This window comes from Oncorhynchus gorbuscha, linkage group LG05, assembly GCF_021184085.1.
Source record: "Oncorhynchus gorbuscha isolate QuinsamMale2020 ecotype Even-year linkage group LG05, OgorEven_v1.0, whole genome shotgun sequence".
Classification (NCBI taxonomy): domain Eukaryota; kingdom Metazoa; phylum Chordata; class Actinopteri; order Salmoniformes; family Salmonidae; genus Oncorhynchus; species Oncorhynchus gorbuscha.
The window spans coordinates 58,527,353-58,550,378 of record NC_060177.1 but is presented as its reverse complement, the minus strand read 5'-3'; the positions used below and the strand labels follow the sequence as shown (position 1 = coordinate 58,550,378).

General features: G+C 42.7%; 1 protein-coding gene across 1 annotated transcript in view; it reads right to left on the bottom strand.

Moving 5' to 3' along the window:
• Positions 1-1,980: 1,980 nt before the first annotated feature.
• Positions 1,981-23,026, bottom strand: part of LOC124036156 (olfactomedin-like protein 2A) — a 32,696-nt gene continuing 11,650 nt past the window's right edge. Inside the window, exons 2-8 of the mRNA XM_046350352.1 lie at positions 21,307-21,570; positions 20,447-20,554; positions 19,820-19,996; positions 19,307-19,562; positions 5,996-6,310; positions 5,560-5,745; positions 1,981-3,740 (exon numbers count right to left, since the gene is read on the bottom strand). Coding sequence (XP_046206308.1) covers positions 3,136-3,740; positions 5,560-5,745; positions 5,996-6,310; positions 19,307-19,562; positions 19,820-19,996; positions 20,447-20,554; positions 21,307-21,570 — 1,911 coding nt within the window. The 3' untranslated portion in view covers positions 1,981-3,135. The remainder of the gene's footprint in view (positions 3,741-5,559; positions 5,746-5,995; positions 6,311-19,306; positions 19,563-19,819; positions 19,997-20,446; positions 20,555-21,306; positions 21,571-23,026) is intronic.

Genomic DNA, 23,026 nt, shown 5'->3' with positions numbered 1-23,026 from the left:
CAAACCATCAAAATAGATTCAAAATACGTATTAGTCATTAAAGTGGTTGTTTCAAAACAAATCAAATATGATAGTAAAATGCTCAAAAGATATTTATGCAAAACTTTATTTGAATTAGTGGTCTTCATAACTCTTCATAACGGCAGTACATGCACTACATGCAGGTACAATCATTTATGACTCATCATAGATCAGAAACTGTCAGAGGTTCATGGATTAGAATTCCTTTAGAAGACGGTACTGTACATCTGTATGCATTTACATAATTGACCTCAGTGACAGTTAATTTCCTATGAAGTAATGGTTTACAAATACGCCAAAATGATGATGACAGATGTAGTGACCGTGTAAATGTTACTAGCAGCAACAACCGTATAGTTTTCATTCAAACAAAAAAAAATAACATATAACTTTATACAAAATGTATGCAAAGCAACAACAATGGAGATATGAAGTATACATTTCTGGAAAATTACAAGTGAATACAAAATCTTCAGTTTAGAAACTCGTGTATATTGTTTTTGTGAGTTCATATACAGTACCAGCCAAAAGTTTGAACACACCTACTAATTCAAGGGTTTTACTTTATTCTTACTATTTTATACATTGTATAATAATAGTGAAAACTTCAAAACTATGAAATAACACATATGTAGTAAGTAAAAAAGTGTTAAACGTGTGGGAACTCTTCGAACTCTTCAGTAGCCACCCTTTGATGCTTTGCACACACTCTTGGCATTCTCTCAACCAACCTCACTTGGAATGCTTTTTCCAACAGTCTTGAAGGAGTTCCCACATATGCTGAGCACTTACTGGCTGCTTTTCCTTCAGTCTGCGGTCCAACTCATCCTAAACCATCTCATTTGGGTTGAGGTCGGGTGGTTACACAACCTGGAGGTATGTTGGGTCATTGTCCTGTTGAAAAACAAATGATACTCCCACTAAGCGCAAACCAGATGGGATGGCGTATTGCTGCAGAATGCTGTGGTAGCCATACTGGTTAAGTGTGCCTTGAATTCTAAATAAATCACTGACAGTGTCACCAACAAAGCACCCCACACCATCACACTTCCTCCTCCATGCTTCACAGTGGGAACCACAGATGCGCAGATCATCCGCTCACCTACTCTGCGTCTCACAGAGACACGGCGGTTGGAACCAAAAATCTCAAATTTGAACTCATCAGACCAAAGGACAGATTTCCACCTGTCTAATGACCTTTGCTAGTGTTTCTTGGACCAGGTAAGTCTCTTCTTCTTATTGGTGTCCTTTAGTAGTTTTTTTCCCCAGCATTTCAACCATGAAGGCCTGATTCATGCAGTCTCCTCTGAACAGTTGATGTTGAGATGTGACTATTACTTGAACGCTGTGAAGCATTTTTTGGGGCTGCAATCTGAGGTGCAGTTAACTCTAATGAACTTATCCTCTGCAGCAGAGGTAACTGGGTCTTCCGTTCCTGTGGCGGTCCTCATGAGAGTCAGTTTCATCATAACGCTTGATGGTTTTTATGACTGCACTTGAAGAAACTTTCACATTTCTTGACATTTTCTGGGTTGACTGACCTTCATGTCTTAAAGTAATGATGGACTGTCATTTCTCTTTGCTTATTTGAGCTGTTCTTGCCATAATATGGACTTGGTCTTTTACCAAATAGGGCTATCTTCTGTATACCACCCCTACCTTGTCACAACTGATTGGCTCAAACGCATTAAGAAGGAAAGAAATTCCACAAATTAACTTTTAACAAGGCACACTGGCAGGTAGCCTAGTGGTTCCCCGAGCTGACACGGTAAAAATCTGTCATTCTGTCCCTGAACAAGGCAGCTATTTCACTGTTCCTAGGCCGTCATTGAAAATAAGAATTAGTTCTTAAGTTAAATAAAGGTTAAAAAAAGAATAATAATTTAAATGCATTCCAGGTGACTACCTCATGAAGCTGGTTGAGAGAATGCCAAGAGTGTGCAAAGCTGTCAAGGCAATGCGTTACTACTTTGAAGAATCTCAAATCTCAAATATATTTAGATATGTTTCACACTTTTTTGGTTACTACATGATTCCATATGTGTTATTTCATAGTTTCGATGTCTTGACTATTATTCTACAAGGTAGAAAAAAGTACAAATAATTAAAAACTCAACACTTTTGACTGGTACTCTATACTCAAAGCATCCCTCGTCCTCACTGAAAGAAACAATTTTAACAGTTAACACTACAGTACGCAGCAACATTTATACAAGTTTAAAAACAAACATCGTCAATAGGCCTGAAATGACAATTACAGATGATCATAGTGCTAGGTGACAGGATAAGAGTTTGATGGGCCATAAAAATCAAATGGGTGGAATATATGAGCTGTTCGTGATTTACAATCGCATCCCAATATAGAGTCCACATTGACCAGGAACCTTGTTGAGTACGGGACGCATGGTATGCTGTCAAGTGTATTGGTTAGTATGCATTGAAAGAGGAATGTTGGCTGTTGAATCTAATATGGGCACTGCTGGACTGTCCATAGATCTGGTAAAGAGGTCAATGGAACTTGACCAATACAATGACAATGCCATGGAAACGCTCGGGGGGTAAGATCCGAATCTCCTCACTGCCCCCCATTAAAATTAACCTACATTTAGGCTATTGTTTATATGTGTGTTTCACAATATTTTGAGGTGAAAATCAGAGTATAATGATGTCAACCCCAACACATGTTAATGTCATAATCACCAATGAACTGCATTACAGTTAAAAACAACATTGACTATCAACACAGATTTCTCAGTGCTAGCTATGCTACCAGCTTATACGAACGGGAGTTACCATTTAGCAGTTACTTCTTCTAAACCTGAACAGGGACTACTTCTAAATGTTATGCAGCAAAAACAGCCAAATATATCAAAATTGGACTTTAGTAACCACATTGTAGGCCTGTTACAATACATCAATGATAATGGGCTTGATGAATATCCACTTCATTAGATCAGATTTGAACGTGCCCAATCCGGCATCCTTCTCCTATCCCCCGTTCCATTGACCTCTTTACCGCATCTATTACTGAGCATCTCTCTTATCTCTATGGGGATAGTGAACTTGTCATAGTGCTGATGGCCTATACTTTACCTGAGCGCAAAACCCCTGTGCTCATTGGTCAACAAAGTGTATGTTATATGTGATCTGGTGTCCATTGTCCCAGGCGTACAGGACCTTCTCCTTGGGATTGTAGTCGATCTGGGTGGTGTAGGCGTATTCGTTGGTAAAGGGCAGACGAGGAATAGCCTCTGAGTTGGTGTGGGTGTCGTAGGCATAGTTCACCTCCCCTTCCTTCTGGTTGTAGACGTCCACAGCGTACAGCACCCCACATATGATGAAGCAGTTCCCGTAGGAGTTCCTCTTCAGGCCCGTCCTCCAAGTTGTCTCCTTCTTCATGGACAGATCCCCAGGGTCCAGCTTACTGATGACGATCACCTCCTGCTGAGAGTAGTCATAGTCCGTGGCAGGGTAGATCACCCACAGCCCACTCTCGTCCACGGCAAAGTCAATGTCCGAGTGGCCTCTCCACTTCCAAGGGGTGGTGTCCTCGTAAACCACGTCATGCAGGAGGGTCCAGGCGGCCACGTAACGCATCCTTAGGTCGTACTTAATTATGTTTTTGGTGAAAGCTCTGTTGTAGTAAAATGCTCCGTTGTACACCACATGGCCTGTGCCGATCCAGTTGTAAGGCAGTTTGAAGAGGTTGCTCCAACGACCTAACAGGACCAAATATATACATGTTTAGCGAGCGCTAACCACATACCATGTTGCCCCCACCCCCAGACATTATGCCAACATCATGTAAAATTAAGAATAAATCAAGTCATTCAGGGTTTCACAGGTGTCACAAACACAAACATTTTAATAGTTCCATAACAGTTTATACAATTGTTTCACATGAGAGACGGACTAGTTTCTGTTTTATTATCCCACTCCCTGCTGTCCAAACAGATGTTCTGTTATTAGGGTTACACTCATATCTGGTCACATATGCTCTCTTACATTTCCACCTCAGGAAGTGTGATTTAGATAATGAATGAAGCTGCAGCGAAGGACAAAAACAACCCCATAGCACAGCACTTTTGCCCCCCGAGGCCAGCCCATGCCTCTAATCCCTCAGCTATGGCCAGTTCAAATGAGAGGCCAGCCCTGCCTAAGCAGAGATCACAGCCACTCACAGAGATACTTAGCCATCCGCACGCTGCTGTGAACTCACCACCCTTCTGGATATCAGAGCAAAATCTCTGTACGCTTTGCAAGATGTTAGTGAGTTTCGAAAAACATTGTCCTAACACCTCTAAATCAACCAGGCCAGTCCTGTGAGAAAGATAATTTTACCCAGTCAGTTAAGAGGAGTAATCTTATTTCTCTCTCCAATTACTAGTGCAAGAAGGGGTGGATTTTTCCCACCCAGCTGTTTTAGGAACTTTGTGTGTGGAATGAAAAGACAACTAAAACCTGGAGTTTGAGTCTCAAGCTGCGTCAAGATCACTTTGAGTCAAAATGCATGCCGTGATCTACCACTCAGACAAAAAAAGACTAACCAATTAAAAAGAGTTCTGTTGCAATTAGGTTTGTGCAGTAGGCTATAGGCCCAATACATAATCACTGCATATTGGCTGTGCTTGAATTTCCCTGTCAATGTTGTTCTTCTCAGACCATTTTAAAATTATATTTAAAAAATGTTAGGCGTATGATAACACTGGTAATAGATCATTTGTTGTATTACCTGTGAGGCATAATTATTTGAATATTATTTTACTGGGCTGATGGCCTGCATCTGATGGTCAGTCTGAGGGGAGGGAGCATCAGTCAGGAAGTTAAAGCTTGGTCGCAAATGGGTCTTCCAAATGGACAATGACCCCAAGCATACTTCCAAAGTTGTGGCAAAATGGCTTAAGGACAACAAAGTCAAGGTATTGGAGTGGCCATCACAAAGCCCTGACCTCAATCCTATAGAAAATGTGTGGGCAGAACTGAAAAAGTGTGAGCAAGGAGACCTTACAAACCTGTCTCGGTTACACCAGCTCTGTCAGGAGGAATGGGCCAAAATTCACCCAACTTACTGTGGGAAGCTGTGGAAGGCTACCCAAAACACTTGACCCAAGTTAAACAATTTAAAGGCAATGCTACCAAATACTAATTGAGTGTGTGTAAACATCTGACCCACTGGGAACGTGATGAAGGAAATAAAGGCTGAAATAAATCATTCTCTCTACTATTATTCTGACATTAACCATTCTTAAAATAAAGTGGTGATCCTATCTGACCTAAGACAGGGATGATTTTTTACTAGGATTAATTTTCAGGAATTGTGGAAAACTGAGTTTAAATGTATTTGGCTAAGGTGTATGTAAACTCCCGACTTCAACTGTATCTCTCTATTTTGCATGAGAATACTTTGGAACAGATTTCCAAAATTAAAATCACTTGCTGGTGTTTTTACAGTCTTATGTCCAACAATTCAAATAAATACCCAGGCTGCTAGTTGGGGAACCCTGGTCTATAATATGTATCTCTCTATGCCATGCCCACCTTGCTTGAAGTTGTCCAGGTTTCGGAACTCCACCAGGTTGTTGCCATAGTAATAGTTAGTGACGTAGATCTTGGAGTCCTTTGCCAGAGGATCCTTCATCCATGCTCCCTCATTCCTCCCATAGCTGTGTTGCTTCTCTGGTAGCTCGATAGACGCCAGGGTCCCCTCACAGTCAAGGATCTTCCCTGCCAAGTACAGCTCAAAACAGTCAACACAAAAACTACCAGAAATACTGGATAAATAATGGCCTGCATGAGTTTCCAATCATCCAATTTCACAGTCACACATATTCTGGCAGCTAAACGTTACATGCTTATCTGTTACTGAACTGAACAGAGTCACAGCATTGACTGTCAGTATTGCTGTAAATGAGCACATTCAGTTAATATAGGGTGTAGTGTAGTATACAGTAGGGTATTGTGTTGGTCAGGCTACCTGCTCTGTGTAGGATTGGCCGGCTGTTGTTGTCTGAGTTGTCCAGGAAGAGCATGATGGTGGGAGCTGGTCTGTCTAGCCTCTCTACTGCTGCTGCCCTGGTGGTGGTGGTGGTGGTGGTAGTAGATGGCATTGTGGTACTGGCTGTTGTTGTTGTTGTTGCTGCCATTGTTGTCGTGGTAGTGACAGCAGTTTCTGTGGTGGTTGTCGAGTCAGCTGTGGTTCCCTTTATGGTTTCCAAGATGATTTCAGCGCCTCCGTCCTCCGAGTGTGTCTCTTTGACATGTTGGACGGTTTGAGTCTTGGCAGAGTTGTCTGAGGATAAAGGGATGGAGTGTTGGAAAGCAGGCCCTGGAATTTAGTTACTCAAAATCAAACTCTGGAGGGGCCTTGTCTTCACGAGATTTCATTAGAATTAACTGACTAAAATAGAGCCTCAGAGCCACAGGCCCTGTATGAGCTGCTTTTGAGACCTCTGTCAGAGAGACAGACACTGTACAGTACCAGAGATTTCCCGGGGGCCACATCAAAGGGGAATGCATTAGTTATGCAGCACACAGAGCATGCCAGCTTCCTCTCACTTTCTCTGTCCCCTCCTCTGTAACCAAGTCGGTCCCGCTAACCTCTGCCTCTGCCTGTTTGGATTCAGAATTCCACAGTCCTCACATGACATTTTCTTATCCTTGGCCATGGAGAGAGAATAGTAAAACAGAGGACAGTACCAGGAGGAGAGGGCCAGGCTGAGTCTGCTCGCCTCTGTTACTCATATTACTGGAAATGTATCAGTCTAACTGAAATCCCAAATTTCCCGCCTGATACAAACTGCTATGAAGATCATGGGTGTGAGGCAACACTATTTCTGAACAGACCGTTAACAGACAAGCGGAGAAAATGATTTCAGATCCCTCCCATGTACTATACTCTGAATATCCCCTCAAGTAGACGCTATAGGGTCCTCATGTGTAAGCTGCACAGGTATAAGCACTCCTTCATTCCCATGTCCATCAAATACCTGAACAGCAATATGTAAAGTGTGTTAGTACGCCACTGACAGAATAAGGGAATAGGCAAAGTACTATGTATGTGGCTATATGAGAAGTGTGTCATGCTAAGAGTAAAGTGCAATGTAGGTATTATGTTGAGTGTGTAATGTGCAGTGTTTATTTTGTATACAGCAGTACTGTGTGTCTAAGACAATTTTCCCATTGGAACATTAAAGTGAATCCTATCCTGTCCTATCCTGTTCTACCCTAGCCTACTCTCACTTCCTGTGCTGCTAGGCACATGTGAGATAAAACGCCTCTCCCTGCTACATAAGCAGCGCATCTGCACAACACTCGCTCTCTGAACTTCATAGTGCCAGCCGTGCACACTACCTGACCACATGTATCTGTTAAAGGCTTAACAGCCAGATAGAGAGTCAGGGAAAGCCTTAGGAATCAGGAGGCAGGCATAGATAAGATAATGTGCTGTGGGTCTCTAGAGTCAAAATCACAGGTATTGTTGTGGTGAAAGAAAAGCCACATGGTCTTTTATCTAATAGATGCAATTCACCTTTGAAAAAAAAGGCCCTCCTTGTTCTTTGTGAGAGATTATGGAAAGTAAGCTGATTCGCTTCACTGGATTGACAAAAGTGGCTGGACTCACCAAAGTATGGCTAAACGGCTAGGCATGGCAGAACACATGATCTAACAGCATATGTGCATCTGAACCTTGAGCAAACCTAGCATACCTATCCATTCAACTAGAGTTACCCAGCAAACCAAAATTGGTTCCCAGAACATTCGTTAGGTTGTAGCAAATGTTCTCATGACACAAAGAAATGTCCAGACGTGCTGATGATTATAAAATGTTTGTATAAAACATTCGCCTGATGTTACTAGAACGTTCTTAGAACACATTTAATCTGTTCTTCAAATGGTCCCAGAATGTTTCTTTAGGTTGTAGGAACATTGTGGGCATATAACAAGAGATTCCGAAAACACTTAAACCGTCCAGTTAGAAACATTATCTGAATGTTAGCCTATCTGGGTGCACAAAACCTTTGATGTTGCAAGAATGTTAACAAAACATCCTTTCTGAGTTCTTTATAGGTTCCCAGAACATTTAATTAGGTTGTGGGAATAATGTGGGTACATTACAAGAGATAGGTTCCCAAAACACAAAAGTGTGATGACATTCATACAATGTTTTGACCTGATATTACCACAACATTCTCAGCATGCAAATGTCTAGCTTCTTAAAACCTGTTTGTGATAGGGGGCATCATTTACACTTTTGGATTGAAAAGCGTGCCCAGAGTGAATTGCTTCCTACTCTGTCCCAGATGCTAATATATGCATATTATTACTAGTATTGGATAGAAAACACTCTGACGTTTCCAAAACTGTATGAATGATGTATGTGAGTATAACATAACTCATATAGCAGGCGAAAAATTCCGGAGTTCTAAATTGAGCAGCTGCTGAAAAATGAGCTCCTGTATTTATTGAGATTTAAATGTTTTTTTAGAGTGAAGTACATCGAAAAAATCAAGAGAACTGCAAGACTCAATAGAAGACAAAACAAGGAACAAACTAAACAAGACAGGCTTTTGAAAAATTAACTATTTTTTTCATAAAATTGTACAGTTATCTTAGCTAGGTGAATTGCTAGCAGAATTGTTTACTTGTTGCTAAGCAGTTGCTAGGGACTCTCCTGGAAGAAGCTAGCTAGCTTACAAAGAATAACAACAAAAAATATCTAGTTAACAGAAGAAAGGAAGACAAAATAAGGACAAAAGAAGGACAGAAGAAAAAGGAAAAGAAAGAGGACAACAAAGTGAAACAGTCAGCACTTCTATTGCAACTTCGTATTTCGTCGTCCTAACGTAGTCTACACTGCTATCTGCCCAGCAGCTAGCCAGCTAGCAAACGTCCACCGTCTACCGAATAGCAGCACTGTAGAAACTATTACACTCAACTGAACGACTTGATTAGTGTAGTGTTAGCTAGCTACATAGTTGTCTTTGCTGTCTTCGTATCCAAAATAATTGTGTAGTTTAGAGCGTGTAGTCTTAGAGTGATTATCTTAATTTACCGAGGTTAGCTAGCCAGCTATTTGTCGTCCTTAACGTAGGAGACACTGCTAGCTAGCCAACAGCTAGCCAACGTCTACTGAATAGAACTTCCGCACTCAACAACCCGGTCGCATTCCGCTTCGCTCCACAGGTAGTATCACATTTTTCATTTCATTTCATTACAGCACAACGGTTTGATTTGTTTGATCGTAGCTAGCTACATAGCTAGCTACATAGCCGTCTGTGTATCAAAGATAATTGTGTAGTCTAGAGCGATTTTCTAGGTTAGCTAGCCAGCTATTGTCGTTCTTTTAACGCAACGTAACGTAATCAACACTGCTAGCTAGCCAGCTAGCCCCCGAATAGCAGCACTGTAGAAACTACTACACTCAACGGAACGACTTGATTAGTGTAGTGTCAACAACGCAGCCACTGTCAGCTAGCCTACAAAGTCAACAACGCAGCCACTGCCAGCTAGCCTACTTCAGCAGTACTGTATCATTTTTAATAATTTTAGTCAATAAGATTCTTGCTACGTAAGCTTAACTTTCTGAACATTCGAGACGTGTAGTCCACTTGTCATCCCAATCTCCTTGCATTAGCGTAGCCTCTTCTGTAGCCTGTCAACTATGTGTCTGTCTATCCCTGTTCTCTCCTCTCTGCACAGACCATACAAACGCTCCACACCGCGTGGCCGCTGCCACCCTAATCTGGTGGTCCCAGCGCGCACGACCCACGTGGAGTTCCAGGTCTCCGGTAGCCTCTGGAACTGCCGATCTGCAGCCAACAAGGCAGAGTTCATCTCAGCCTATGCCTCCCTCCAGTCCCTCGACTTCTTGGCACTGACAGAAACATGGATCACCACAGATAACACTGCTACTCCTACTGCTCTCTCTTCGTCCGCCCACGTGTTCTCGCACACCCCGAGAGCTTCTGGTCAGCGGGGTGGTGGCATAGGGATCCTTATCTCTCCCATGTGGTCATTCTCTCTTTCTCCCCTTACCCATCTGTCTATCGCCTCCTTTGAATTTCATGCTGTCACAGTTACCAGCCCTTTCAAGCTTAACATCCTTATCATTTATCGCCCTCCAGGTCCCCTCGGAGAGTTCATCAATGAGCTTGATGCCTTGATAAGCTCCTTTCCTGAGGACGGCTCACCTCTCACAGTTCTGGGCGACTTTAACCTCCCCACGTCTACCTTTGACTCATTCCTCTCTGCCTCCTTCTTTCCACTCCTCTCCTCTTTTGACCTCACCCTCTCACCTTCCCCCCTACTCACAAGGCAGGCAATACGCTCGACCTCATCTTTACTAGATGCTGTTCTTCCACTAACCTCATTGCAACTCCCTCCAAGTCTCCGACCACTACCTTGTATCCTTTTCCCTCTCGCTCTCATCCAACACTTCCCACACTGCCCCTACTCGGATGGTATCGCGTCGTCCCAACCTTCGCTCTCTCTCCCCCGCTACTCTCTCCTCTTCCATCCTATCATCTCTTCCCTCTGCTCAAACCTTCTCCAACCTATCTCCTGATTCTGCCTCCTCAACCCTCCTCTCCTCCCTTTCTGCATCCTTTGACTCTCTATGTCCCCTATCTTCCAGGCCGGCTCGGTCCTCCCCTCCCGCTCCGTGGCTTGACGACTCAATGCGAGCTCACAGAACAGGGCTCCGGAAGGCCGAGCGGAAATGGAGGAAAACTCGCCTCCCTGCGGACCTGGCATCCTTTCACTCCCTCCTCTCTACATTTTCCTCCTCTGTCTCTGCTGCTAAAGCCACTTTCTACCACTCTAAATTCCAAGCATCTGCCTCTAACCCTAGGAAGCTCTTTGCCACATTCTCCTCCCTCCTGAATCCTCCTCCCCTCCCCCTCCTCCCTCTCTGCAGATGACTTCGTCAACCATTTTGAAAAGAAGATCGACGACATCCGATCCTCGTTTGCTAAGTCAAACAACACCGCTGGTTCTGCTCACACTGCCCTACCCTGTGCTCTGACCTCTTTCTCCCCTCTCTCTCCAGATGAAATCTCGCGTCTTGTGACGGCCGGCCGCCCAACAACCTGCCCGCTCGACCCTATCCCCTCCTCTCTTCTCCAGACCATTTCCGGAGACCTTCTCCCTTACCTCACCTCGCTCATCAACTTATCCCTGACCGCTGGCTACGTCCCTTCCGTCTTCAAGAGAGCGAGAGTTGCACCCCTTCTGAAAAAACCTACACTCGATCCCTCCGATGTCAACAACTACAGACCAGTATCCCTTCTTTCTTTTCTCTCCAAAACTCTTGAACGTGCCGTCCTTGGTCAGCTCTCCCGCTATCTCTCTCAGAATGACCTTCTTGATCCAAATCAGTCAGGTTTCAAGACTAGTCATTCAACTGAGACTGCTCTTCTCTGTATCACGGAGGCGCTCCGCACCGCTAAAGCTAACTCTCTCTCCTCTGCTCTCATCCTTCTAGACCTATCGGCTGCCTTCGATACTGTGAACCATCAGATCCTCCTCTCCACCCTCTCCGAGTTGGGCATCTCCGGCGCGGCCCACGCTTGGATTGCGTCCTACCTGACAGGTCGCTCCTACCAGGTGGCGTGGCGAGAATCTGTCTCCTCACCACGCGCTCTCACCACTGGTGTCCCCCAGGGCTCTGTTCTAGGCCCTCTCCTATTCTCGCTATACACCAAGTCACTTGGCTCTGTCATAACCCCACATGGTCTCTCCTATCATTGCTATGCAGACGACACACAATTAATCTTCTCCTTTCCCCCTTCTGATGACCAGGTGGCGAATCGCATCTCTGCATGTCTGGCAGACATATCAGTGTGGATGACGGATCACCACCTCAAGCTGAACTTCGGCAAGACGGAGCTGCTCTTCCTCCCGGGGAAGGACTGCCCGTTCCATGATCTCGCCATCACGGTTGACAACTCCATTGTGTCCTCCTCCCAGAGCGCTAAGAACCTTGGCGTGATCCTGGACAACAAACTGTCGTTCTCAACTAACATCAAGGCGGTGGCCCGTTCCTGTAGGTTCATGCTCTACAACATCCGCAGAGTACGACCCTGCCTCACACAGGAAGCGGCGCAGGTCCTAATCCAGGCACTTGTCATCTCCCGTCTGGATTACTGCAACTCGCTGTTGGCTGGGCTCCCTGCCTGTGCCATTAAACCCCTACAACTCATCCAGAACGCCGCAGCCCGTCTAGTGTTCAACCTTCCCAAGTTCTCTCACGTCACCCCGCTCCTCCGCTCTCTCCACTGGCTTCCAGTTGAAGCTCGCATCCGCTACAAGACCATGGTGCTTGCCTACGGAGCTGTGAGGGGAACGGCACCTCAGTACCTCCAGGCTCTGATCAGGCCCTACACCCAAATAAGGGCACTGCGTTCATCCACCTCTGGCCTGCTCGCCTCCCTACCACTGAGGAAGTACAGTTCCCGCTCAGCTCAGTCAAAACTGTTCGCTGCTCTGGCTCCCCAATGGTGGAACAAACTCCCTCATGACGCCAGGACAGCGGAGTCAATCACCACCTTCCGGAGACACCTGAAACCCCACCTCTTTAAGGAATACCTAGGATAGGATAAAGTAATCCTTCTCACCCCCCCCCCCTTAAAATATTTAGATGCACTATTGTAAAGTGGTTGTTCCACTGGATGTCATAAGGTGAATGCACCAATTTGTAAGTCGCTCTGGATAAGAGCGTCTGCTAAATGACTTAAATGTAATGTAAATGAAAACCTGAGAAAAAATCCAAACAGGAAATGGGAAATCTGAGGTTTGTAGATTTTCAAAGCTTGGCCTACCAAATACAGTGTCTATGGGGTCAAGTTGCACTTCCTAAGGCTTCCACTAGATGTCAACCGTCTTTAGAAACTTGTTTCAGGCTTCTGCTACAAAGGAGAGGGGAATGAGAGCTGAATCAGTCATGGGTCTGGCAGAGTGTCTCAGGCTCGTGACGCGCGGTCCCGACAGAGTTAGCTCTCATTCCAGTGCTTTTCTACAGACAATGGAATTCTCCGGTTGGAACCTTATTGATGATTTATGTTAAAAACATCCTAAAGATTGATTCCATACATCGTTTGACATGTTTCTACGACCTGTAATGGAACTTTTCAACTTTTTGTCTGGACGTAGTGCTTGCGCCTCATGAAGATGGATTACTGGGCTGAACACTCTAACAACAAGTGGCTATTTGGACATAAATTATGGACTTTATGGAACAAATCAGTCATTTATTGTAGAACTGGGATTCCTGGGAGTGCCTTCTGATTAAGATCATCAAAGGTAAGTGAATATTTATAATGTTATTTCTAACTTTTGTTGACTCCAACATGGCAGACATTTTTTTGGCTGGATTGAGCTGTCTCTCAGATTATGCTTTTTCCGTAAAGTATTTTTAAACCTGACACAGAGGTTGCATTAATGAGAAGTCTATATTTAATTATGTGAATAACACTTGTATCTTTTATCAAAATCACCGGATGTTTCAGATTCAAAACATCACTGCACATAATGCAACATGAAAACTGAGAGTTTTGGATATAAATATGCACATTATCGAACAAAACATACATGTATTGTGTAACATGATGTCCTATGAGTGTCATCTGATGAAGATCATCACAGGTCAGTGATTAATTAACCTAACACATTCATATGTTGTGCATTCGCTGTAAAGCCTTTTTGAAATCGGACACGATAGGTAGATTAACAAGAAGTGTATCTTTCATTTTCTGTTTTGGACTTGTTGATGTGTGAAAGTTACATATTTCAAAAAAAATAGTTTTGAATTTCGCGCGCTGCCTTTTCAGGATGAATGTTGTCGAGGGGTTCCGCTAGCGGAACGCCTGCCTTAGAAAGGTTAAAGAGCGACTGCCTTTAAAAAGCAACAAATCCCTCAGATAATTTTCTATGTTACATCAATTTAAGTCTGAAACAGTTATTCTAGTGATACAATTGAATACAAAGCGTAAATAGGATAATTTTGGTCATAAAGTCAGTTTTCTCTTAAACTCTCTGCGCACGGAAACCGGTAGCGGGATGAAATTCGACAACATACGGTGATCGCTACATAAATAGTCATATTAAACATTCATGAAAATACAAGTGTCTCACACATTTCGAAAGCCTAGAATCTTGCTAATCCAACTGCATTAGCAGATTTAAAAAAGGATTTACTACGAAAGAATACGATGCGATTATCTGAGGATAGAGCCCCATAAAAAACAACTATTTCAACCAGCACAGGCGTAACAAAATCACAAATAGCAATAAAATAAATTGTTTACCTTTGATGATCTTCCTCTGTTTGCAATCCCAATGCTCATTGTTACACAATGAATGGTCTATTGTTTGATAAAATCCATTTTTATAGCCTAACACGAAACATTTTGTGAACCGCTTGTGTCGTGAATTCGGTCTCATTCCATTTTCGACGACACACTCGAGGTAAATACACACACAGAACGTGACTTTTCCAGTCATGTTTGGTTTCATTGCAATCAACTGGTTTGTCTGTAACACAACCAAACCTGATGGGTCATTTCGCGTGATGTATTGACTGAAAGAAACAGATTTGAAGACAATAAGTAATGACATCATTGTGCACCAATGATTTGCCCGCTGTTTCGTTGATTGACTGTATTTTAACCCAATGACCACTGATCGTCTTGAAATCTAGCTGGGTAGATAGCCAATGAGCTGAGGTAAACGGCAATATGTAATGTTTATGTGTTGGAAGACCAACCCATGTAGTAAACTCCGGCGTAAAGAGGGTCATTCGCCATTGAAGTTTCATACCGGAAGTTTGGGTAAAGCGCATATTCAGCTGTTTATATATCAATCAGTATGGCGACTAAGTCAGGGAAAGCTAAATCTAAGTCTAGATATACAGATGTAAACACAATTTTAGAAGAAATTGATCGAGGACGATTCATTTAGTGATTCCCAAATGGCGGAGTATTTTTTGAACGGAGAGGACATCGTTTTGGACTGGTAAGTTCTTCTCATGCTAATGCCGTTGTTTGAAATTAACAATATAAAATATTATTTGAGAAATGAAATAGCCTATTTGAGGCTGTTGAGGGGAGGGTAGGCCCACATCAATGGCCAAAGTGAAATGGAGACAGTAGATATAGCTGGTCTGTTGTAATATAATAGATATAGTAGAACTAGCTGAAATGTCATAATATAAATGAGACAGTAGATCTAGCAGGTCTATAATAATATATTCAACCTTATGTTCCCTGTACTCTATATATATATGTTTATTATACCTGTTGATACAGGGCTGATATGTGAAACTATTTAACTGAACATTTTCTTTCACAGTGACACTGACTTCGAATGGGAGCCCCCAGTGCCAAGGTGTCCATCCCCCACTGAAGCTGGTTCATCCAGCTCCTGCCACAAGTGGTGTTCATCTGCCCAAATGTATTTCTGCAGGCATGGATGTGCTATGGCACCTGGCATCAGCAACATAATATTGTGTAGAGGACTGAAGGTCTTCCAAATATTGAAAGTGTTATTTTGTAAATGTATATATTTTTTTCTTCATGTTTTTTCTCCATTTGGGGGGGGGGGGTGTGTTAGAATACCATTTTGGTATTTTGTATATAGTTATTCCATTCAAAATGTATAACTTCACCAATTTGGCCACTTGGGTACATTTGGGCTACTTGTGTGGGACACCTGGGTCACTTCATGATAAATGTCATGTAGCACACTCATTTTGGAAGTTATCATTCTGAAACTTTGCACAAGTACTATTGCCCTCTTATGTTTTTCACTGAAATTGTCCAAGGCCCTTTTCCCCCGATTGATCAGTTTGGCCGGGCAGCCAGCTCAAGGAAGAGTCTTGGTGGTTTCAAACTTCTTCTATTTAAGAATAATTGAGGCCACTGTGTTTTTGGGGCCCTTCAATGCTGCACAAGTTTTGTTGGTACCCTTCGCCAGATCTGTGCCTCGGCACAATAATGTCTCAGAGGTCTTCGGAATATTCCTTTGACCTCGTGGCTTGGTTTTTATTCTGACATGCACTGTCAAATCTGGGACCTTATATAGACAGGAGTATGCCCTTCCAAATCTTGTACAATCAATTGAAATTACCACAGGTGGACTCCAATCAAGTTGAAGTAACATCAAGATAGTCAATGGAAACAGAATGCACTCGAGCTCAATTTTGAGTCTCAGAGCAAAGGGTCTGAATACTTATGTAAATAAGGTATTTCAGTTTATTTTTTATACATTTGCCAAAATGTCTAAAAACCTGTTTTCGCTTTATCATTGGGGTATTGTGTGTAGATTGATGAGGGTGGGAAAATATTTAATCAATTTTAGAATAAGGTTGTAAGCTAACAAAATGTGGAAAAAGTGAAGGGGTCTGAGTAAGTTCCAACTGCACTGTAGATGTAAAATTGCACAACTAAAACATAATCTGCAATTTTAAAAAAATGAATGACAGATTTCTGACAGTTATTAATGACAGTTATCTTAGATTCATCCTGGGGATTTTGAGGAAGTGAAATAGGCTTCCGTGTCTACAGTGTCTCATGCAGGACAAACATCATTAACCAAATGCAGAATCAGTCAGAAAACACTCCTCCAAGACTGAAATCGCATTACAGCATTACAAGTACACAGCATATGAAGAGGATGGGAATATTTGAATAACTCAAACATTTAGTTCTGTTTCCTGATTGACCATATTACAGTGAAAAAACCCTGAAAGGCCACAGTTATCTCCTGGTGGCACAAAGGGTTAATGATCTGGTTGCTGATTTTAGGATTGCAGATTCAATCCCACATATTCTTTAACCATGTTTCTTTTGAAGAAAACGGTGAAATTGAGGCTCAGATACACTCTACTAAAAGAGAGGATGTATTTATTTCATCCAGATTTTTTAATCTAGCCAGAAATGCAGAATTGAGACTAACTGTAAAAATAAAACATTGTGCAAAAAATGGACTGTTCAAAAATACAGTCCTCAAATGCAAATTGACATTAAATCTGTAGAGAAACATACTGGGATGTATTCCAATCTGCTTTAAGGAGCTACACATTTGCATGCTGAGAATGTAGTGGTAATATTAGGTAAAACTTAAATATAGCATGTTCTAGAAATGTTCTGAATACCTCTAAGACAAGGTCAACTGTGGAGTACTAGTAAAAAGTCACACCTACTCAGTCCAGGGGTTTTCTTTCTTTCTTTACTATTTTCTACATTGTAGAATAATAGAAGACATCAACACATATGGAATCATGTAGTAACCAAAAAAAGTGTTAAACAAATCTAAATATATTTTATATTTGGGATTTTTCAAAGTAGCCACCCTTTGCCTTGACAACTTTGCACACGCTTGACATTCTCTCAATGTCTTCACTATTATTCTACAATAAAAGAAAAACCATTGAATGAGTGGGTGTGTCCAAACTTTTGACCGGTACTGTATGCTGCGTGAACATCAATGGAATATTATGTTAAACCTAAAACAAATACACTATGAACGTCATAAAAACAGACTTAGTTGGAAATTGTGGAACATTATGCAACATTGTGGGAATGTTCTGTGCAACCTTTGTGAATATCACAAGAATATTCTTGTAAAATTAAGGGAATGTCCTGTGCAACCTAACGTCAACATTGAATGAATGTCATCACAACTGACCTTATTTTTTTTATTTCCGCAACCATGTGTGTGAGGTGTATACTTTTGTTTCAAAGTAGATTTGTTTAAGACTACCAAGAAACACTGTGTGACACTGATTTAACCCACGGCAGTAAAAGGTTTTAAGATGGTGTGTCGCCTTGTTAATGTCCAAAAGCGGAAGGCTCTCTTTCCATTTCCCCTGAAAACCAGAACATCCAGTTGTTGGGGACTCGGCAGAGGCTAGCAACAACCTAACCAACGTTCTGGGAACTTTCACAGAACCAATTTTGGTTTGCTGGGAAAACGTTACTTGTACATTGTGTTATTACATTACCTGGAAAACTAATGAGAACTTTTTGTGAATGTTCTGTGGTGTTGTGCAGAACAAGGAGAACAAACCAAAGGTATTTATTACATTAAAAAAAGTTTTGGGGACGTTATCATACTAATGTTAGATAAAACTCTAACTAGAGATGAATGGGAATCTTAGCTAATGTTCTGGGAATGTTCTCGGTTTGTTTGGTATTGAGTATTAACTATTCTGTAACCACTCTCTCTTCAATCAGGGTTGATTGGAAAATGCTTTGTTTAAAAGAAGACATTGTATCATCATATCTTTTTAGTCCCTGATGAAGGCCATGCAGCCGAAACGCTTCGGACTTTAAAAATCTTTGTGCCATTGAACATGCTATACAAATAAAGGCATTTTTGTTAATTATATGAAGAGTGCCTTGGTCCTTCTTTCTTTTTGTAAACTTAAAGAGGATTTGAAGGAGTCAGGAAATGTTTTGTCAACTTTCATCTGCACAGTGATGAGGTCCTCCCACACATTGTGTGCTAGGCGTGAAGCTGGGGCATGTCCTGGATGTGGCAATGTTATTGAAACAGCATTCCTTTAGCTCGATGTATTATGTCAATACAAAAAATGGATTTCCTGCTCGCTGAATGCACACAAGCAATGTGATCCTCCAATGGCCCAAGCCCTGCTTTGTTAAAAAACAACAGCAGGATAAGTCTTGTACTGAGGATCTGGAGATCTACAAGACGAAGGATTCACTGTTTTACTTCCTCTAGCAGAGCTGCCAAGAGTATACATGTAGCAGGAAGATTTACACTCTTTTATCACACGAGAACATCATCTTTCACTCAAATCTAAATGACTTGATCTATACAGAAATAGAATGTACAATATCTGTCTCCGTTGGGAACATGACATATTTTTGTATTCGTTTTTTAAATTTAGCTAGGCATGTCAGTTAAGAACAAATTCTCATTTTATAATGACGGCCTACCCCGGCCAAACCCTCCCCTAACCCGGACGACGCTGGGCCAATTGTGTGCTGCTCTATGGGACTCCAGATCAGTGTTGTGTAATGCAGACCCCCCCACCCCCCCAAAAAAAGAGTATAACTTACATTTGAATTGGTTTAGTTTAAAACAATCACAATAGGGTCTGAGCACATTAGAACAGCATATAAATGATCTCATACAGGCTGGCTGAGCGCTGCTAACTCAGCTGAAGTCACATTCTAATGTTGTCTTAAGGGGTGAGGGGGCTCCATACACACTGGGCTGGGAGAGTGGTCAAACTCTCCCCCTGTATCGGCCCCTTTTCTCTCACCTTTACCGCCTGTGACATGCCCGTCCCCATCCACCTTGGCTGCTTTGTAGTATGTGATGCCCCTCACTACCCCCGGCTGGTGCCCTGCCACCTTGGCCTTGGCTGTGGGGTCAGGCTTGATGGGCTTCCCAGGTTTGGTGCTCTCTTTCTTGGGTTTTACAACCTTTTCCTTGGGCGGCTTGGGAGGGGGCTTAGATGCAGGGGACTTTTTGTTAGGTTTTTTTACGGTCTCTTTGGTTTTCTCATCATTGGTGTCCTGTAAACATTAACATTCAAGCCTGTGATTTACGGTGCGTCTGTGTGGGCATGTGAACGTTTGTGTGTGTTTGATGTGTAATTTGTGAGCAAGCCTTTGTGTGTGTGTGTGTGTGTGTGTGTGTGTGTGTGTGTGTGTGTGTGTGTGTGTGTGTGTGTGTGTGTGTGTGTGTGTGTGTGTGTGTGTGTGTGTGTGTGTGTGTGTGTGTGTGTGTGTGTGTGTGTGTGTGTGTGTGTGTTTGTTTGAGACACACTTACCTGAGCTTTGGTCTCTGTTTGGTCTTTCTGCAGTAGCTGCAGCCCCAGGCTGGAGATCTCCTTCTTGATGCTCATCATGATGTTTGAGTAGTTTTCATACCTCTTAAACTGGTTTGTCAGAGTGACCATGCTGTCCCTTACAAACTCATTGTCCCGAGTCAGGTTGGTCTTGATTGTCTGGAGAAACAGACGTGTTCTAAGAGTCAGACCAGTCCATTGTACAAATGTGCAAATAACTCTAAACAGAAAGGAACCCTTTTGTAAATAGATTATAAAAACGTTACTTTGCGTGACTCGTTCTCTGGCGGAGCCAGTCACACAAATCTCTATCCCCATTATAGTACATCTTTTCCTGTTAGAGAAGTGAATAACTGTAGGGTTACTGTAGCCATGCAGTTTAGGGGGGGGGGGGATTACTAGTATCCAATCACAAACCATTTAATCAGCTCTGTCTCCATAAAGGACCGTAGACAGCTTTAACAGCTTAGAGCCCTTGGAAAGATCCCAATACACTCAAACACAGTATGTAGAAAGGCATGCAAACCTAGTGTACCCTGGTTGTTGTTTTATGTCCAAGTTCTTGTGGCACTTGTTCCACTATACCAGGATGTTGTTTTTTGTGCTTACCTCCTCTAGTGTGTTCATCTGGGAGACCACCTTATTGATGTAGGAGTGAACCTTCATGAGGTCCAGACTGTACAGCGTCCCCTCCAGTAGGTCCACCATGGAATGGAGCTGCACACCCACAGCACAGAGGAGAGTATTAACACGAAACAACAACCAGGCTTAATCTATGGCTAAGTCTAAATCCACTGATGATGGCATGGGGCCGAAACGTTTGTGTTTTGTTTTCACCTTTCCATTATGCAAGTTCTTGCACTATCATTTTTTGGGGGCACAGTGATGTTCTAATAAACATGTTTATTTTCCATTCAAGCCTCAGTTTTTGACAGTGTGCGGGTCGCCATCTCTTCCAGTATTCTTTTTTTTTTTACTCCTATGTACCTGACACTATTCAGTAGTAAGGAACTTAAAAGAGTGCAGAAGGCCTAAATCCAGTCAGATCACACATCTGGTTCTGGTTGTTCTGTTCATATGCTACATAGCGTGCCTCCTCTCCTCTCCTCTCACTGCCAGTTAAAAAGGAATGTGTGCTTCAGATATGAAGGTCCTCAGAGGTGCTGAGATGTTATTAGCAGATGGATATCAGACAGACAATCCAGTGATGTCATAGTGAACTGTCTGTGCAACAACCTGGGACACCTTGAAGCTTTCATTTGAACAATTACACATGAAATCCTGTTTCTGCTTCTCCCATGGTTACGTATACTGTGTCTTCAGGATCAAACCACACACATGTAATCAGGGTCTCTGGTCACTGTCTTTACACAGTCAATTACCTGATTTTACTACTAACATTTACAGTTATAAGGTTATTTTGCCACCAAGTTACAGTTAGTGTCTGTTACTGCTGCACCTCCCATCACCTTGAGAAGCTCTGGGGCCTGTTTCTTCAGCTTCTCCATCTTCCACTCGTTCTCGCAGGGGTTGAGGGATGAGGGAGGGGCTGTGCAGGAACACTTGCAGTCCGATCCAGAGCTGACGGTCTCCACCGTGTAGAAGTCCTCCACCCGTGCCTTTCCGCTCCTCAGATGCTGGCACGCATCCTTGCTCAGTGGCCTCATGATGCACTTACATCGACAGTCTGAGCCCTCCGATGTCATCCGCACCGGCTCTGTCTCCCCAAAGATCTGACAAGAGAGAGAGTTGAAGAGAAGGGATGAAATGGACCGATTACACCGGTTTTAAATAGAGTGGTGTAGGAGTGGTTGACTAAAGTATTCTTGACATGTGTGAACTGGACATGGTTCCCGTCCCTCAGCTACAGGAGGCAATCACAGCCTGGAATGATGTCACAAAGTGGGGTTGAATGTGAGAGGGCCAGTCTGGAGGCTGAGCAGCATTAAGCAGAGACATTCTGTGAAAGCAACTCTATCTGACCCATAGTGATCAATGGTCAGGATTTAACTTTGACATTATGATTCATAAATATATTTGCTGAGCTTGGGTTCTCTCACAGGAGTCTATGGAGAGTTGTTCCAATGTTCTGAATGACTCCCTCCCCGGTGGACATACTATGAATAGTAAATACATTTTCTTAGGAGAGAAACAAAAGCAAGGAAAGGAAAGTGATCCTGGGACATTTACCACATGCTTCATCTCCTTTGAAGCACATGAAAGGCCCAGTCAGACATTTGATATACCATAGATTTATTGCATATCTTATTGAATGTTCAGTTGTTTTTGGTAAGAGGTCAATGAGGGCCAAACCTTCATTCCACAGAGAGCTTAAGGTGTCACAGTAGTTCTCAAGTGCCTGTCTCTCTGTCTGTTGTCTGTGACTGGCACTGCTCTGTTCATCTTCCCATGTCTGGCCATCTCCCCCAGCGCCTCATGTGAGAATGGCGCTGGAGGGAATAGCAGACGTTTCACGGGCATCTGACCAATTGTGCTATTTTGTGTTATTGTTTTTGCGATGATGGTAAAAAATATATATATATATATATTTTACATAATGTTTCCACCATTAGCTATCATTAACCTCGATTTGGACGAGGCGAAAGACATTGATTATCCTGGACCAGGAGGAGACGGTGCTATAGAGGCCGGCGTGTGGGACACCTGATGAGACTACGTCGAAGAGTGGATAAACCTCCTGTACCCTCCGTTCTATTGGCAAATGTGAAATCTCTGGAGAATAAACTTGATGAGCTCTGTTCGAGACTATCCTATCAACGTGATCTGAAGAACTGTAATATCCTATGTTTCTCCAAGTCATGGCTGAACAAGAACATGGTAAATGTAAATCTAGCTGGTTTTTCTATACATCAGCAGGACAAAATGGTGGTGTCAGGTAAAGCTCAGGGGAAGGGTGTGTGTCTCTTTGTTAACAACAGCTGGTGCGCAATCTCTAATATTAAGGAAGTCACGAGGTTCTGCTCGCCTGAGTTAGAATACCTCATGATAAGCTGTAGACCATACTATTTACCAAGAGAGTTTTCATCTAGATTTTTTGTAGCTGTCTATTTACTCCCACAAACCGATGCTGGCACTAAGCCTACACTCAACGAGCTGTATAGTGCCATAAGTAAACAAGAACATGCTCACCTAGAAGTGGCACTCCCAGTGGCCGGTGACTTCATAAAA